Below are 19,026 nucleotides of genomic sequence, written 5' to 3'. Positions count from 1 at the left end.
TTTTTTTTTTTTTTTTTTTTTTGAGACAGAGTCTCACTCTGTCTTGCCCTGGCTGGAGGGCAGTGTGACATGATCTCAGCTCATTGCAGCCTCCACCTCCTGGGTTCAAGCAATTCTTCTGTCTCAGCCTCCTAAGTAGCTGGGACCACAGGCGTGTCCCACCACACCTGGTTAATTTTGTATTTTCAGTAGAGACGGGGTTTCACCATGTCAGCCAGGCTGGTCTCAAACTCCTGACCTCAGGTGATCCACCCGCCTTGGCCTCTCAAAGTGTTGGGATTACAAGCGTGAGCCACTGCACCTGGTCTATGCATGTATTTGTTTTGCATTTACACAGATGTGTATTTCCAGGGTTGTGATGACCTCCTACTATAAATTATAGGTAAAGAAATGTTTGAAAAATACTAAATTAGAAGATGAATTATGCTCAGAGAATACAGTGTGCTTGGATTAAAAAAAAAAAAAAAAAAAAAAAAAATAAAAATAATAAACTAGGCACGGTGGCACACGCCTGTAGTCCCAGCTACTTGGGAGGATGAGGCAGGAGGATTCCTTATGCCTGGGAGATCGAGGCCGCAGTGAGCCATGATCGCACCACTGCACTCCAGCCTGGGCGACAGAGTGAGACCCTGTCTCTATAAAAAATTTAAAATAAAACAAAACTAGTTAATTTTTCACCTTCAGCCCTTAAGTGACCTCAAAATCAAGTTCTTGCCCCAGTCCACAAACTCTTCTACACCAGAATGAGAGGATCATCTTTCCTTTCCCTCCTTCACTGGCAGCAGAGAGGAGGGGGGAAGGAACAACAGAGAAATAATGTCCCCTTTATCCACTTGGGTGGTTCTAGCATGAACACAGAGAATGCTAGAAGGCAGAGTCAAGGATTAAGGTGCTCCTAGGGATAAAACCAGAACTAGAGGGGGAAAAATGTGCCCAGGGTCGGGGGAAGGGAATAGAGAACCTGAATAAAGGTGGCTCAGGTCCTTTCCCCAAGCCCATGCATGGGTAGGAGAGGTGAGGTTTCAGGACAGGCACCTCGGGGTGGGTACCAGTTGACCAAGTGAGAGAGGAAGGAGACCAAGTAGAAAACTCTTAAAAACTAAGCTGGCCAGGCGCGGTGGCTCACGCCTGTAATCCCAACACTTTGAGAGGCTGAGGCAGGTGGATGGCTTGAGCCAGGAGTTCGAGACCAGCCTGGGCAACATGGTGAAACCCCGTCTCTATTAAAAACACAAACTTATCTGGATGTGGGGGTGAGTGCCTGTAATTCTAGCCACTCGGAAGGCTGAGGTGGGAGAACTGCTTGAATCCAGGAGGCAGAGGCTGCAGTGAGCCAAGATTGCGCCACTGCACTCCAGCCTGGGGAATAGAGCAAGACTTGGTCTCAAAAACAACAACAACAACAACAACACCCTAAGCAGTTCATTTGGGTTTTTTTTTGTTTCTGTTTACTGCTTTTCAAAGCAGTTTCCAAACAGCTCTTGTCACTCAAAAACCCCTTCTGGGAGGAATTCTAAGTCTTCTGTACAACTGGAATTGGTGTCTATGGCAGAAACTTCAATAATTGTCACAGAGAGGTAGGCAGGGCCCAGCTGCAAAGGCCTTTAGGAGATAAAGTGCAACTTTTCACCTGGTGCTGGCTGAGGAGCCTGCCACCGGAGGCGGTGGATGATGAGTTCCGATTTGCTGTGGTCCCCAAAAGATGGACCACAGTAAAAACAGTGAGAGGCGGCAGGTACAGGGAGGGGCTGAGTGTAATCCTGCAGGAGCCAGAGGGCTCTAGGACAGCTACAGCCTCTGCTTCCAAGAGACCATCTGGGTCAGAGCAGGGAAGGAAAGGACACAGGGGAGAGGGGGGTTTGGTGGTAGCGTTCATGTAAGGAAGAAACCATCATCTTAGATACATTTGAGGTATCTACTAAACACACAGGGAGGTTTGCTGCATGGTTAGAAATACAAGTCTGGGCTTGGGGAAGAAGAGGTTTGGATGTCTTTGAGAGGTATCAGGATAGAGAACACCAATTAATGCCACAGGAGTGGGCCATGGAGACTTATAGAGAGAATAATGGAAGGGGCAGTGAGCTCAAAAAGTACAGGTTTCCCTCATCTCTAGGTCTCTGGAATATAATGGAGGTGGCTACTTTTTCCTTTAATAGAGAAACAAAGGGAGAGAAAGTGGGACATTAAGGAAGCCACGTGGAATTCCAGTACTGGGTACCCATTGAGGTAACAGAATAAAAGTCATCGAAAATACCCCATCCTGGAGTTCACATTTTTATTTATTTTAATGTTTATTTCCATAGGTTATTGGGGAACGGGTGGCGTTTAGTTACATGAGTAAATTCTTTAGTACTGATTTGTGAGATTTTGGTGCACCCATCGCCCAAGCAGTATACACCGCACCCTATTACATTTCTAAATTGATAGTGCAAATTACTAAGAATCTTAATTAGTAGTTTTACATACTAAGCCAGTCCAGTTACAATACAAACCAAGATTTAAGGAAATACCAAGAGGTCAACGCACTGGTTTCTTGTTATCAGTCATTTCTTAGTTTAGGTTTTCTTCTGCATTTTACCATGGTCTGCAGTAGCTGATAATCAGTCATAACAGTGCTACTCAAAGTGTGGTCAGCAGTTCAGCAGCATCAGCATCCCCCGGGAGCTTCCTGAAAATTGAATCTGGGCCCTGTCGCAGACCCGCTATTTCATCAAGAACTCTTGCGGTAGGGGCCCAGGGGATCACTGCCTGCCATTTCAAACTGCTTATGCCGCCAGGGGCTCTTGGTCCTGGCCACACAGAACCACTGGGGCTTTGGAGAAATCCAGATGTCCAGGACCTGTGACCTCAATTTCTGGGGGAAATGCCCAGGCACGAGTGTTTCGTGAAAGCTCTCCAGAAACAGTGTAGAGAAGGGACCTGGGCTCCCCCCACCCCAATAACACACTTATTTCCAGAAATACCAGGCTCTAGGAGCCAGGAAGATGGCAAAGCGCTGCTTGAGGCTCTGTGCAGGCTGTCCCTGGGGCCCTGCAGCACTGCTGCTGGCCACCTAAAGCAGGTACCCTCAGCCTGCACCCACCATACTTTGACCTGAGCAAGAGCATCTGCAGCTCAGCATCCTGCAGCGAGAAGGCCCCGGCATGCCCACTACGGGCCTCTGCTGCAAACTAGTGGGTCCTCACAGGTGGCGGGCACCCCAACCAACCCATCCATCCGGACCCCAGCCCCTCTGATATCATCCTTGCTGACCAAGAGACCGGGAAACACTAAGATAAGCAGCATCCTATGGTAAATCTTACTCCAGGGACTTAAGAGGCTAAGTTCCACCGTAAACTTTTTACTCCAGGGAGCTGACCTACCACTTGCATGCGCCCAATGAGCGATCCTGCCCCTGTCGTACTATTACACTAAAGTCCCCGCCAAGAGCGGGCTCACCAGCCACTTCAGGGTGCATACATTAAGCAAGAGGTCTCACTGCATCTGCACACCACTAACTAGGTGCGTACCTGTAATTACACTCATCTACCTCATGAACTATTCACATCACTCCCTTCAAAACATCACCTGCAGCTCCCCTCGGGGGAGTCAGCCACAAAACTTTTCCTGGGCTGCCTCCCTTATGCTCACTCTGGGCATAAGTCTTAACAAAAAACTTGTCTAGGAAACATGTTTGACCTCCTGTCAATCTATATATACATGAGAGCTTAAGAACCTGTGGTCGGTAACGCTACCAGGAGATTCTGATGTGCAGCTAGGGTTGAGAAGCACCAAGTTCCAGCCCCATCCTAAAAGATGCCAAAGGAGAAAAAAAAAAAGCCAGGTGCCACCCCCATCCTCCACTCTGTCACCCATCCTGCTCATAAGTGACTAGATATGAAGAACAACACCGGAGACTGCTCACCTGCCATTCTTGTTTGTGTAGGTTGCTAAATAGCCATGGTCCTGCCAGGTGTGCACCGACTCCGCCATTCCCTGCTCCTGGAAAATGGACTGGAGGCCTTTTAGAATGGTCTCACCATCAGCTGGAGAACAAAGGGAAGAAGGCAAGATGGTCAGAAAGAAACATTCAGAAGGAAGGCCAATGAGGCACAGTTTGAGGACTGACCTTTAACAAAAAAAAAAAAAAAAAAAAAAAAAAAAAAAAAAAAAAAAACCTGAACAAAGTTGTCAGTGTCACTTATCCCTTGTCATGACATGAGTGATAAACATTCTCCACCCTGCAAGGAAAGGCGACACAGACCACCAGATTACGTGATGGTAAGAACACAAAAGCCGACCACAAATAGCTGTGCCAAGGATGGAGACATCTTCAGCCTAGAGACAGCATAACAAAATATTCACTCTAAGCAGAAATTAAAGAAATGCAAATAAATGCAAGAACAACAAATGAGATTCCACTTCAGGTTAAATAAATTAATGAGGACACATGGTACTAGAAAGGGGATACCTGTCCACTGCTGATGAGTAACATAAATGACAAGCTTTTTTCCCCATGTTTTACAAAAACGATGTGCTGCTTTTATAACTGGAAAAAAATATCCAACAGTAATCCTCAGTAACATAGCTCTCAATGGTAGAAACTGGACAACGATTCCATATGGGACAACCTGCTGGCTTGTCAGTCTCCCCACCCCACCCCCATGGTCACAGAAGCCAATCTTCCTGTCTCCCATCCTGCCCATGGTCCTACTCCCAAAAGTGCAATCAGTGTTCCCACGTAAAGTACATTAACCTCTGCAGGTTCACTTGAAGCCAGGATCTTCAAGAACATCCAACATTACAATACTTAGAATAAGGGGTAAATGCAACTTGTTCTCTAGTTCTATCTACAAAGCAGGCATTCCCTAATAAATGTAAAACAAAGAACCAAGATATGACAAGAGGAATTACTCTTTACTTTCCCACCAGCCCTCTGAAGGCTGGCTCCTGTGAGGGGAAAAACAGCCTGGTAAATATCAAAACGAAGCGTCTCTGTGACCTGAACAGAGGTAAAAGAAAAACATAGAGTCACAGCTGACTGCAGTGTGATTTGCCAAGAAAATGACGTTAGAATTTCTGCCATAAACTAAGTAGTGCCGAAACTAGAACTGGGATGTTAAGGACTTGTTCACTATGCATAAAGAGTCTATCTCTAGTGACTCAGAACTGTGTTCCCAAGGCCACTGAATGAAGGCTACAAACGGGGAGTTTGGAGGCCAAAATGGACAGATATGTCTTATTCTGGCTTGCACAGACTTTTTTTATTTTTTGAGACCGGATCTCCCTCTGTCACCCAGGTTGAAGTGCATTGGCGCAATCTCGGCTCACTATAACCTCTGCTTCCTGGGCTTAAGTGATCCTCTTGCTTCAGCCTCCCAAGTAGCTGGGACTACAGGTGCCTGTCACCTCGCCCGGCTAATTTTTTTTTATTTTTAGTAGAGACAGGGTTTCACCGTGTTAGCCAGGATGGCCTCAATCTCCTGACCTCATGATCTGCCCGCCTCAGGCTCCCAAAGTGCTGGGATTACAAGCATGAGTCACCGCGCCCAGCCCATGCCCAACTAAATTTGTACATTTTTGGTAGCAATGGGGTTTCACCATGTTGCCCAGGCTGGTCTCAAACTCCTGAGCTCAAGCAATCCACCTGCCTCAGCCTCCCAAAGTGTTGGGATTACAGGCATGGGCCACTGCACCCAGTCCCTGAACAGACTGAAGTGTAAATTAGTTGCCATTTAAAAATCAGAAGATTTCACCCTCTCCCACTGTAGTGGGTATAACAGTGGCCCCAAAAAGATATATCCACGTCTTAATCTCCAGAACCTGGGGATGTGACTTTCTTTGGAAAAGGGTCTGTGTAGATGTAACTAAGTTAAGGATCTTGAGATGAAAGCATCTGGATTATCCAGGTACCCAGACCCTAAACCCAATGACAAGTGCCCTTATAAGAGACAGAAGAAAAGATACAGGGAGAAAAGGGGGCAGGTGACATAAGACGGAGGCAGAGGTTGGAGTGATTAAGAGCCACACGCCAAGCCCAGGACAGCTACAAGCACACCAGAAGCTGAAGAGGCAAGGATGGATTCTCCCCTAGAGCCTTCTGGGGAAGCATGGGCCTGTCACGTTTTGATCGGAAACTTCTGGCCTCCAGAATTGTGAGAGAATACATCTCTGCCATTGTAAGCTATCCAGTTTGTAGTACTTTGTTACAGCAGCCCTAGCAAGCTAATACACCTGCCCAAAATTCATTTTCAACTTTAACAATAGCAAACAGAATACTAAAAGTGGCAGTGAAAACATAATTTAATATTCAGAATTGCCAAACAGAGCAGTTGATAGCCCAGCCAAAACTCATGGACAACATCTGGAACAAAACTAGATGACAGAGTGTAACCCTAAATCCCCAAATGGGTATAGGTAGAAATAAATGCGCCACAACCCTGAGACCCGTGGGGTATCAGCAACTGAGAGAGGAAGAAGAGAAAAAGCAAAGGGACTTCAGACAGCCCTAAGAACTAGAGGAACCCCTTCTGAAAGTCACCAACAGGTGTTTACCCCCAAAGAAATGGTTTCCTCCCCCTCAGAATGCAGGGGTCTGGCTAGCCAAAGTGAGGATGCAGCTGAAACTTGCGAGGACTTGGGTAGGGATGGATGTCAGGGTGGTCAAGCCCTACAGATGGCCAAAATCAAAGAACCTCCAAGAAAAAGTCCCACATCAGGGAGAGACTACCAGTGCAGAATCCACGTCACACTTTCACAGCAGCACAAGCATCTGTAAACACCGAGCAGTGGTGGCCCAATGAATCCTTAAGCTCTCATTTGTTCCTAGCAAAACTGTGCCTCTGGGAAAGTCATTTGGCAGAAAATAATCTAGCTTGCTTTGCTATTCTGAAATTGGTTTCAGGAAATTAAAAGCCAAGGTCTGAATTATATCCCCAGAACTGTAGCATTTAAGACTGAATTCTACTTCACTAAAATAAATCTGATTTCAAACTTGGTAAGATAAACTAACCTTGTTCAGTTTGCGTTTGTCACTGAAGTATGGTGGGCCAGCCCACTGTGGAGGTGGCTTGAGTGTACCGAGCCAGGCAGAACTTTCCCTGAATCTGAAGAGCCATTCTAAAATTAAGCAATTTGTTCTTGGCTAGAACAGATATTTTCTGTTTTGAAAGCATATAAAACAAATAATCACTCCTGGTAAATGGCCTCAAGATGGTTCTGTTGGCACATTACAAAACAGAACCCAAACCCCCATGCTGGTGAACGAACAATCTAGACAAGGCCACCCTGCGTGTAATTGACCAGGTTGTGCAGTGAACGAGGACCCTGGCCTGGGTGGCTGAGCTGGGATGAACCTCATCCCTTAGGCCAAGGAAAGGGGGGTCTTTGTCTGATCTATGCAAAGGATTTGACTGCTGGCCAAGCCCAGTGTAGTGGCCATCCCCTTTTTCTAACTGGCACAATTGACAAAAAAGCACCGTGTGGGCTAAAGAAAGTCCTCCGGCCAGGTTTCAAACTGAAGGAAAAACTATACAAGAAATCTGACTTGAAGCATTACTTGTTCCCACACTATAGGCTTTCTCACCAAGTTCAGTAAAAACAGGCCAAAACTGAAAGTCTTTCTGGAAGCTCATTTACCCACAAGCCCTGTTCATTTGTGCGGCCGCCGGGTCCCCGTGGGCATCTGAGCATGCTAGCCCTGCCAGGAAGGTGTCTGCAGGGCCTTATGGGGACACCATCATTTTGCCCACCATTCACCTCCCTTCATCCTCACCTTCCTCCTGATTGGGGCCTCCCCTGTCATCCAGCCCTTGGGGAAGACACTCCAGGGAGGGGGGCTAGAGCTGAAAACTCCGCAGTAGTATCTCTTTCCAAATCAGGGCTTTTTAAGGGAAAACAAAGCAAAAGCATGAGGTGGCTCACTTAGTCATCTTGATCCCAGGTGCTCAATAAATGTTTTGTGGGCAAATAAAAAATTATTTTATTTGGCTGAATTCATCATCCTTTATTACTATATTTTTGCAGTGGTTCAAGAACATCTAGACCAGTGGTTTACAATCCTAGCTGTGCATTATAATTCACCCAGGGAGGCCAGGCATGGTGTTTCACGCCTGTAATCCCAACACTTTAGGAGGTCAAGGCAGGAGGATCACTTGGGCCCAGGAATTCGAGACCAGCCTGCGCAACGTGGCAAAATCTGTCTCTACCAAAAATACAAAAACTAGCCGGACATAGTGGCACGTCCCTATAGTCCCAGCTACCCAGGAGGCTGGGATGGGAGGAACATCTTAGCCTGGGAGGTGAAGGCGCAGTGACCCATGATTGCGCCACCTCACTTCAGCCTGGGCAACAGTGAGATCCTATTTCAAAAAGTAAATAATAATCACCTTGGGAGTTTTGAAAAATTCCAATGCCACACATTAGGCCAATTAAATAGAAATGTGGGGGTGGGACCCAGGCATCAGTATTTTCAACAGCTCCCTGGGAAATTCCAATGTCCAGCCACAGTTGAGAACCACTAATCTAAATCACCCAACACAAAAAAAGGAAAAGAAAATCCCTACCATTTCCAGACCACTTATACTCATTAAGCCACGAAAAAGTTATAGAAAATGCTCAACAGAAGGGCTGAAAAAAGTTAGAACTCTTTACTAACTGAAGCCAAGGGTAACCTGGCACATGCCCCAGAACATGCTTTGGAATTATTCCAAATTTCAACCTTTAAGCCTGTCTAGCATGGAACTTATAAAATAACCAAACAAATCAGACTTGCGCTATCAGGGTTCCTTGCTATCAGGGGCAAGGTTAACAATGTGGTAAGAAAGGCTGCCCCGTCTTTCACAGGACTTTGGTAAACCGTCATACTCAGTAAATGTCAGGAATGTCTTTGCTTGTCAATAAAAGACCCCCCACCCCAACTGCCCCAAAGGCAGGAGAGGGGCAACACAATCCCTTGAGAACTACTACATGCTCTATACTCAGGTGAAAACGAGCCTGAGGTCAGAATATACCCAAACTTGAGAACACAGGATAGCAAGGTCGTAAATGTCCACAAATCAGAAGAAAATGTGAAGATAGATTCAAATGCTAAAAGAGCTCATCACACTACTTTCAAGGAGACATAGTCATCCAAACTAGGCCAATGAAATGTTCTTCTTTGGCAGAAGTTCTCAGAAAATTCACTTCAATGGCCAAGATATTGTAACTAGTAGATCGCTCAGCCTTCCAAAGTGCTCAGAAACACAGTGACCTCTCCCAAGGCAAAACATGTCCTTTGTCTACTGAACAACGCAATGCCCCCATTTCCAGCCCACTGCCTACTTTGTGTGTTTGTTCAACAATAACTTAAAATGAATAAACTAGTCCAAATTAAATACAGCACTACTGAAGGAAAGGAAGGGAAGACAGGAAGGGGGAAAAAGAATCAAGTCCTAAGCTTCACCTCCTGCCTCATTTTCTACCAGGGAACCATTTGTATGCCCGTCCTGGAGAACCTCATTCTTCCTACCCTGAATATCAGCTCCAGAGGCCCGAAGCGCAAATCTGTGTATCTAGCTGGAACCTGCCTCCTGTGCAACTGCTCCCAGCACTGTTCCAATCACAAGTCTCGAATTAAAATCAGGCTTGTTACTTCCCTACTCTCATCAATGGTTACATCACCAGCCACTTAACAGTCCCCATAACAGGCCCCTCCAAGCCTCCCATCAGAGTCTCTCCACCCCACCCAAACTCGCTAGCCAGGACTTTTCACTTACAGACCTAATTTCCTCATAAAGTAGAAACACTACTTTGTAGGGATCCTCTATAGAACCCAGAATCAACGTCAGTTCCTTCCTTCCCTCATGGTTTTGTACTGCTATTTAATCACCGATCCATATGATACGCAGCCCTGTGTGCATAAAGCAGATTAGCTGTACTAGCCAACCTTACCAGGCCAGGGAGTCACTCTGAATCAAAACCAAACCTGGCAGGAAAAAAAAAAAGACATACATGTTATATTACTGCTCCTCCTTCAGCTTTGAGAATCTAACATCCTCCTTAACTAAATTCCATTAGAGGCTGCCCTAAGGAAATATGCAATTCTTACACATCCAGAAAGACAAAAAACAACAACAAAAAATCTCTCTACTTGTGACTTTGGCTTGTGAATGTTTTTTCAACTTCATAAACTTTAGCTAAGAAAACTCAGGCCATGAGCACACTGGGTGCTTTCTGAAGGCTACACAACTCGGACTGTCTTGTGTGTGGTCACCATCCCTCCCCTTAGGCAGAGCCATCAGACTCGACAGGCCAAAGCCTTCACATTCTCCTCTGCAAAATGAGGCGGTTGGAACAGATTTACATTCACACTCCTTTCAGCTCTCTCATGGTCAAGGAGCACCTGGCTTGTGAAGTTGGGAGATGAATATCTATTCTCACTAAGCATATTTTTAGTTATGAAGACTGAAAATTTCATACCTCACTATCAAGCCCCTTTCCCTCCTAGGTCTCTCCCAGAACTGGCTCCAAGGAGTGGGTTAGTCATCCCCATCATCACATCATGCCAAGTGATAAGATCCAAACCTGAACCTCCAGCCCACCTACTGCTCCAGCAACCGCAGCCCCAGCCACCACAGAACTGCCGAGATTTCCAGAGCTCCATGCCCTCACTCAACACTTTATTCTCAGTGCCCCTACACACACACACACACACACACACACACACACACACACAGACACTCACTCACGCCTTCCCCACCCATGCTTACCACTTTGCCACCTAAGTCCAAGGGGCCCCCCCACCTTTGGTCAGGCTTACACCCAGCCCCTCCCTGCCTGCTCCTTTCAGAGATCTGCACTTTCTCCATGGGAAGACGGTGTGCGAGCTGGCTGGCAATAGAGCCAGTCTGCAACTCCCCTGCAAGGGGGAGCACAAATGCAGGCATCCTTTCTCCTAAACCCCAGATCCTAACGTCAGATAACCTGAGAGCCAGGCTCAGGTTGTGCACAATTTCCCTTCACACATAAAGCAGCTTTCTGGTTTTTCTTGATAGACCCCTAAACCTAAAAGAGGAAAGGAAACTGGATTCCAATCCAATTTGAAATCAGGTAGCTGCTTTAAAAGCCCGTTCAGATGTTTCTAATCTTGATAACAGTGGTGGTTACACAACTGTATGCATTGGTCAAAACTCAGAACTGGTGCACTAAAATTTACATAAATTACACCAAGTTAAAGAAGTACCTGTTCAGGAGTCAAGTTAAAGAAGTATCTCTTCAGGAGTCACCAACGCCACTGGCATAACCCCTCTGGAAAGAATGACAAAGAGCACAGCATCCCTCAAGTCTCCTTTTCACCCAAACCCATGGCTGAGCACTGCCTAAGGGTTTGAGAGCATCTTTTGAACTCAGAATGTGCTAGGTCCATCAAAAGCATGAAGACTGACAGGCAGCAGGTCCAGATTACAGAAATCAAGTGATATGCAAAAAAGCCTTCAATTTCACAAAAGAAAATTTTAGTTTACAATTAAAAATTTAACTTTTTAATTTTAAAAAAGGATCTGCCTATTAGACTTCTCAGATATTAGAAGCTTAATGAATTTCTAGGTCAAGCAGGTGGTCCTTTGGCGTGGCTTGGCTTTACAGCCCTATATCTAGTCCTTTTTACAACAGCTGCATGATGAGGAAATGAAGCTCATGACACACAACCCAAGCCAACACAGATGTTCACAGTAGCATGATATGTAATAGCCAGAAAGTAGAAATGACCCAAACTGCCATCAAGTTATAGATGGATAAGCAAACTGTGGTTATCCATGCACTATTCAGGCATAAAAGGAATGAAGTACTGATACACACTACATACAACACAATCAGACCTTAAAAACACTATGCTAAGTGAAAGTAGCTTTCACTATGCTAACCGAAAAAAGTAATTCTATTTGTTATGTCCAGAAAAGGTAAATTCTCAGCCAGGCGTGATGGCACATGCCTATAATCCCAGCTACTAGGAAGGCTGAGGCAGGAGAATCGCTTGAACCTGGGAGGCGGAGGTTGAGGTGAGCCAAGATGGTGCCACTGCACTCCAGCCTGGGCAACAAGAGCGAAACTCCACCTCAAAAAACAAAACAGAAAAGACAAATTCATAGAGATGTAAAGCAGATTAGTGGTTGCCAGAGGCTGGGAAGAATGGTGGGGAGGAATAAGGGTGATGGCTAAGGGGCACAGGGTTTGTTTTTGAGGTGATGAAAATGTTCTAAAGTTGATTTTCATGATGGTCACACAACTCTGCAAATATCCTGAAAGCCACTGAACTGTACATGTTCGATAAAGGAGTTATATGGCATATGAATTATATCTCAATAAAGCTGTTCCCCAAAAATCCCAAACAAGCTGAGCCTTCAGAATCCCACTTACTGCAAGGTTGCCAAGGCAATGGAGAAGTCTCAGAAGTTGGTTTCTCCACCGGCAAGCCACACGTAGAAGAAAGAAAATGGATCCTCATCTCTCACCTTACACAAAAAACCAACTTAAGGTGGATCAAAGACTTACATCTAAAACCTGAAACCATAAAAATTCTAGGAAATAACGATAACATCAGAAAAACTCTTCTAGGCACTGGCTTAGGCAAAGAATTCATGACAAAAGAACCCAAAAGCAAATGCAACAAAACCAAAAATAAATAAACAGGACCTAATTAAACTAAAAAGTGTCTGCACAGCCAAGGAAATAATCATCAGATAACCCACAGAGTGTGAGAAAATATTTACAAACTATGCATCTGACAAAGGGCTAATATCCAGAATCTACAAGGAACTCAAATCAGCAAGGAAAAAAACCATCTCATCAAAAAGTGGGCAAAGGACATGGGCAACAGACAATTCTCAAAAGAAGATAAACAGCCAACAAACATGAAAAAATGCTCAACATCACTAGTTATCAGGAAAATGCAAAAACCACAATGAGATACCACCTTACTCCTGCAAGAATGACTATTATTAAAAAGTCAAAAAATAATAGATGTTGGTGTGGATGTGGTGAAAGGGGAACACTTTTACACTGCTGGTGGGAATATCAACTAGTACAACCACTGTGGAAAACAGCATGGAGATTCCTTAAAGAACTAAAAGTAGACTTACCATTGCATCCAGCAGTCCCATTACTGGGCATATACCCAGAGGAAAAAAAGCCATTATCTGAAAAACAAAGCTGGGTGTGGTGGCTCACGCCTATAATCCCAGCACTTTGGGAAGCCAAGGTTTGAGGTCAGGAGTTCAAGACCAGCCTGGCCAACAGGCTGCAAAACACATTATTTCATTCCTTTTTATGACTGAGTAGTATTCCATGGTATAGATACCACATTTTCTTTTTTTTGAGACGGTGTCTTGCTCTGTCACCCAGGCTGGAGTGCAGCAGTGTGATCTCTGCTCACCGCAACCTCCGCCTCCTGTGTTCAAGAGATTCTCCTGCCTCAGCCTCCCAAGTAGCTGGGATTATAGGTACGCAGCACCACACCCAGCTAATTCGTGAATCCCTATCGTGAATCCCCAATCGTGAAACCCCATCTCTACTAAAAATACAAAAGTTAGCCCAGCATGGTGGCAGACGCTTGTAATCCCAGCTACTCGGGAGGCTGAGGCAGAAGAATCACTTGAACCTAGGAGGCAGAGGTTGCAGTGAGCAGAGATCAGGCCACTGCACTCCACGCTGGGCAAAAGAGTGACTCAGTCTCAAAAAAAAAAAAAAAAAAAAAAAAAACCATTATATGAAAAGACATGCATACACGTTTATAGCAGCACAATTTGCAATTCCAAAAATATGGAACCAACCTAAATGCCCACTGATCGACTGGATAAAGAAAATGTGGTATACTGGCCGGACATGATGGTTCATGCCTGTAACCCCAGCACTTTGGGAGGCCAAGGTGCAGGGATCACTTGAAGTCAGGAGTTCAAGACCAGCCTGGCCAACATGGCAAAACAGCATCTCTACTGAAAATACAAAAATTAGCTGGGCGTGGTGCTGCGTACCTATAATCCCAGCTACTTGGGAGGCTGAGGCGGGAGAATCATTTAAACACAGGAGGCGGAGGTTGCAGTGAGCAGAGATCACACTGCTGCACTCCAGCCTGGGTGACAGAGCAAGACACCGTCTCAAAAAAAAGAAAATGTGGTATATATACCATGGAATACTACTCAGCCGTAAAAAGGAATGAAATAATGTGTTTTGCAGCAACTTGGATGGAACTGGAAGCCATTAGGCTAAGTGAAGTAATTCAAGAATGGAAAAGCATATCATATGTCCCCACCTATAACTGTCGTGCTAAGCTATGAGGATGCAAAGACATAAGAATGCCATAATGGACTTTCGGGGCTACGAGAGAAGAGTGGAAAGCGGGTGTGGGATAAAAGACTACATATTGGGTACAGTGTAGACTGCTCGAGTGACAGGTGCACAAAAATCATCACTAAAGAACTTATCCATGTAACCAAAACCACCTATACCCCAAAACTATTGATATAAATATTTTCAATTTTTTGTCACAGCTACTTGGGAGGCTGAAGCAGGATAACCACTTGAACCCGGGAGGCGGAGGTTGCAGTTAGCCTAGACTGCGCCACTGCACTCCAGCATGGGCAACAGAACAATACTCTATCTCCAAAAAAAAAAAGCATATAGCAGGGCAGGTGCTGTGGCTCACACCTGTAATCGCAGCCCTCTGGGAGGCCAAGGCAGGTGGATCGCTTGAGCTCAGGAGCTCGAAACCAGCTTGGCCAACATACAGTGAAACCCCATCTGTACTAAAAATACAAAAAAAAAAATTAGACAGGCGTGGGGGTGGGCACCTGTAATCCCAGCTACTCAGGAGGCTGAGGCAGGAAGAATCGCTTGAACCCAGGAGGTAGAGGTTGCAGTGAGCCAAGATTGCGCCACTGCACTGCCTGGGTGACACAGTAAGACTCTGTCACACACACACACACAAAAGTATAGGACAAAAATGGATATATTTTGGGGTTGTCAGTGCTTTCCAGGTGCTTCTGCAAACAGGTGTATTATAGCCTATATACAACCAGAATTTTTCTATCTTCTTGGAAAACATCTAAGGTGGCAACGATATTAAAAACCTGGCCTATATTCACTGTTTTCTAAAATGTAGTAATTTTAACTCAAAAAAGTCATATAATCTTAATCTCTTATTGAGATGACATTTAATTTTGCCATATCACTTCTGTGCTCATATGCAATCACTCACTAAGGCACACATACCTAGTGAGTCCCAATGAGTCAGGTCCTTGAATAATCTCCTCCCCTTGAGTGTAGGTAGGACTCGTGACTTCCTACTAATCAATACAGGATGACAAGGTGATGAGATTTCACCCCATGGTTATGATATGATAGACTCTGTTTAGCACAGTGGAGTAAGAGATTTTCTCTTGCCTTGAAAAAGCAGCCACACTGTGAACTACCAGGTGGAAGACCAGGTGGCTAAAGGCTGTGGGCAGTCTCTAGGACCTGAGGAAAGCCCACAACCAAGAGTCGGTAAGAATCTGGTTTCTTCAGTCTTTCAGCTCCCAGAAAGTGGATTCTGCTAATAATCTGAATGAATGTGGAAAAAGATTCTTCCCCAGCAGAGCTTCCAAATGAAAACACAGCCCAGCTTCTGCCACATCCTTTTGAGATCCTTAGAAGCAGACCCAACTGGCCAGGCACAGTGGCTCACGCCTGTAATCCCAGCACTCTGGGAGGCCGAGGCGGGCAGATCATCTGAGGTCAGGAGTTCGAGACCAGCCTGGCCAACATAGCGAAACCCCGTCTCTACTAAATACAAAAAAAATAGTCGGGTGTGGTGGTGTGCGCCGGTAGTCCTGGCTACTTGGGAGGCTGAGGCAGGAGAATTACTTGAACTCACGAGGCGGAGGTTGCAGTGAGCCAAGATGGCACCACTACACTCCAGCCTGGGTGACAGAAAGAGATTCCGTCTCAAAAAAATAAAATAAAAATGGATGCAGCCGAGCCATTCTCAGATTACTAATCCACATAAACTGTGATTATGTGTTAGGTGACTATATTTGTGGTAATTTATCATACAGCAATAGAAAACTAATACATACATTCTTACAAAAAAAAAAAAAGGTAGTTGGTTTCTCCTTCTCCTCCACCACAAGCTGCCCACCAGGCACAGGCTCAGATGCAACAGGCATCAGGTAAAGGGGCTGCAAGGAATGATCTTCTTTAAATGTCCCCATCCATCATAGACTACCAAATATCTGAGTGGCTGTTGTGGGAGAGAATCAGCAAAACATATCTAAACAAAGGTTCTTTGGCCTCAAGTGCTGGGTGGTAGGGAGGGCAAACATGAAACAAAGATTGAGAAACAATCTTTGTCACTGCACAATCACTGTCGCTGCACAGTGAGGTGGCTGGTGCCCAGTTCCCACACAGCTTTCCTAACCCTTCTCAGATCTCGGTGAGGTATGGCTGCAAAATACAAACAGGGGCCAGTATGGCTGCAAAATACAGACGGGCCAGGTGTGGTGGTTCACGCCTGTACTCCCAGCACTTTGGGAGGCCGAGGCTGGAGGATTACTGGAGACCAGCCTGGGCAACATGGCGAAATGCCGTCTGTACTAAAAATACAAAAGGCCGGGCGTGGTGGCTCACGCCTGTAATCCCAGCACTTTCGGCGGCCAAGGCGGGCAGATCACAAGGTCAAGAGTTCGAGACCAGCCTGAGCAACATGGTGAAACCCTATCTCTACTAAAAACACAAAAATTAGCCAGGTGTAGTGGCGCGTGCCTGTAATCCCAGCTACTCGGGAGGCTGAGGCAGGAGAATCGCTTGAACACGGGAGGCAGAGGTTGCAGTGAGCCGAGATCACGCCACTGCACTCCAGCCTGGGTGACAAGAGCAAGACTTCATCTCAAAAAATAGCAAAATAAAATAAAATAAAAATAAAAAATTAGCCAGATGCAGTGGTGCATGCCTGTAGTCCCAGCTAGTCAGGAGGCTGAGGCAGGAGAATCGCTTGAGCCCAGGCGGCAGGGGTTGCAGTGAGCTGAGATCTCGCCATTGTACTCCTGTCTGGGTGACAGAACAGGGACAGTGGCATGAGAAATTTACAGGACTTTAATTTTTATAGTACGGTTTCTGATATTCATAGAGAAGAGCAACCAGAGAAGAAAATTAATCACAGAAGAAAACACAACACCAACACAGAAATGACACCCAAGCTTTTTTCATGCAAACATGCATTAAGGGAAGCCATATGGGCATGTTTACAGAGTACCAGCCACAATGGCTATTTCTTAAAACTCAATGCACTAAGTTACAGCAAACTTAAATGTGCTGCTAATTATTTCACTGCCCTGCCTTGTCATTCCCACTGCAAGGGAGAGCAATTCCCACAGACACTGGGACTGGGGAGGGCAGCACCTTGCTGGTTGCCAAGTGATTCAAACTCACCCATTCTCACCCTTCTGATTTAACCCATATGGAGCCTAGCCAAGACTTAGAAAATAAGGCACAGACGAAAGATAGTATACTAAAGCCTGCCTTTCATCTGGAAGGAATATTATCTATTAGTTTGTGGCTGTGAGACACTGAATAACCAGGCCACTTGACCTCTCCTGGAAGGAATCATGCAAACAACACAAGGTATCCTACGATGCTCTTCAGTAGGCCCCATCAGCTTAAGGACCATGTTTTTTTGAGAAGAGGAAGGAATAAACTCTGGCCCAGAGCTGTGGAAGAGAACCAAAGCAGAGGATTAGGAAAAGAGTTGAGAACCCACAGAAAAGCAGGGGGTGGGGATCATGCTACAACCCAATAGAAAGGAGAAGTTAGAGAAGTAACAAGAAGAAGGTTTTGAAAGGGGACTTGCAGTGTTTGAGGTCAGGGAACAGGAGATGAGTTAGGAATGCATCTGGACCAGGTAAAGTGACCAGCCCTTACTTTTAGTTCAAAAGTGGCATGTGACGTGTGGAGACGCCCCCAGCTACCAACCTACCTTCACCCCCTCATGACAGAGGGGCAGGCTGAAACAGAGGACACAGGCTGGCCCTGGTTAAATGACAATGGTTTCCTTTAGCTCCATCCAGAAGGGGAAACAAAATTTCCTTGCCAAAGTAGAAACCGTGGGACTGCCAGTTTCATTATATGGGAAGGATGAAATATGCTTTCTGAGCACTGCATCACTATCACGAACGTCCAGCTTTCTTCTCACTAACCTTAACTGGGCAGAATCCCTTACGGGTCATACCATTTTGTGTTTAAAATAATTCAAGGCCGGGTGCAGTGGCTCATGCCTATAGTCTCAGCACTTTAGGAGGCAAAGGTGGTCGGATCATTTGAGGTCAGGAGTTCAAGACCAGACTGACAAACACGGTGAAACTCCGTCTTTACTAAAATACAAAAATTAGCCAGGCATGGTAGCGGGTGCCTGTAATACCAGCTATTCGGGAGGCTGAGGCAAGGGGATCCCTTGAACCCAGGAGGCAGGGATTGCAGTGAACCAAGATCACACCACTGCACTTCAGCCTGGGCAACAGAGCAAGACTCTGTCTCAAAAAAAACAATACTTCGAGGGTTCTGTCTGAGCATCTACGCCAGGCCGTGAATCAACAATGAAATAGCATTTCCAAAGATAAAACAGTTTGGACTCTGGGAATTGTGTGATGTTAAAAATATATATATCATATTTATATTAGACAGTCCTTGACACACATGTTGCTGAGGAGGTCCCTCTGCCTTCCCTTCCTGTGGCTTTACCAGGGTACTATTAGCCAAGTCCACATTCAACTGGGCCCCCAAGGAGATTACTCAGCACCTAGGAGGTGCTGGACAAGTGCGTGCCACTGGAGAATAAACATGAAAGACAAAAGACACAAGTCAAAACTACTCAAACATGGAGAGGGCTGTGCACTATGATGGATTCCAGATGAGAAGGCAGCCATGTGAGGGGCTTGGAAATCTGTACTTCAGAATTTTTCCAGATGACTCTGAAACAGGCAACCAAAATCATTGTACCTAGATGGTCTAAAGGCGGGGGGGCGGGGGGGGGGGGGGGGGGGG

General features: G+C 45.6%; 1 protein-coding gene across 1 annotated transcript in view; it reads right to left on the bottom strand.

The window, feature by feature from the left end:
• The window catches only part of LOC108512250 (spermine synthase-like), a gene marked incomplete at its 3' end in the record, with an annotated part of 47,037 nt that overhangs the window by 14,753 nt on the left and 13,258 nt on the right, over window positions 1-19,026 (bottom strand). Inside the window, 1 exon segment of the mRNA XM_017847436.1 lies at window positions 3,905-4,025. Within this exon segment, the coding sequence (XP_017702925.1) occupies window positions 3,905-4,025 (121 nt within the window).

The sequence above is a fragment of the Rhinopithecus bieti genome, unplaced genomic scaffold (genome assembly GCF_001698545.2).
Source record: "Rhinopithecus bieti isolate Rb0 unplaced genomic scaffold, ASM169854v2 scaffold_30418, whole genome shotgun sequence".
Lineage (NCBI taxonomy): Eukaryota > Metazoa > Chordata > Mammalia > Primates > Cercopithecidae > Rhinopithecus > Rhinopithecus bieti.
This window is presented reverse-complemented; position numbering and strand designations above follow the sequence as displayed.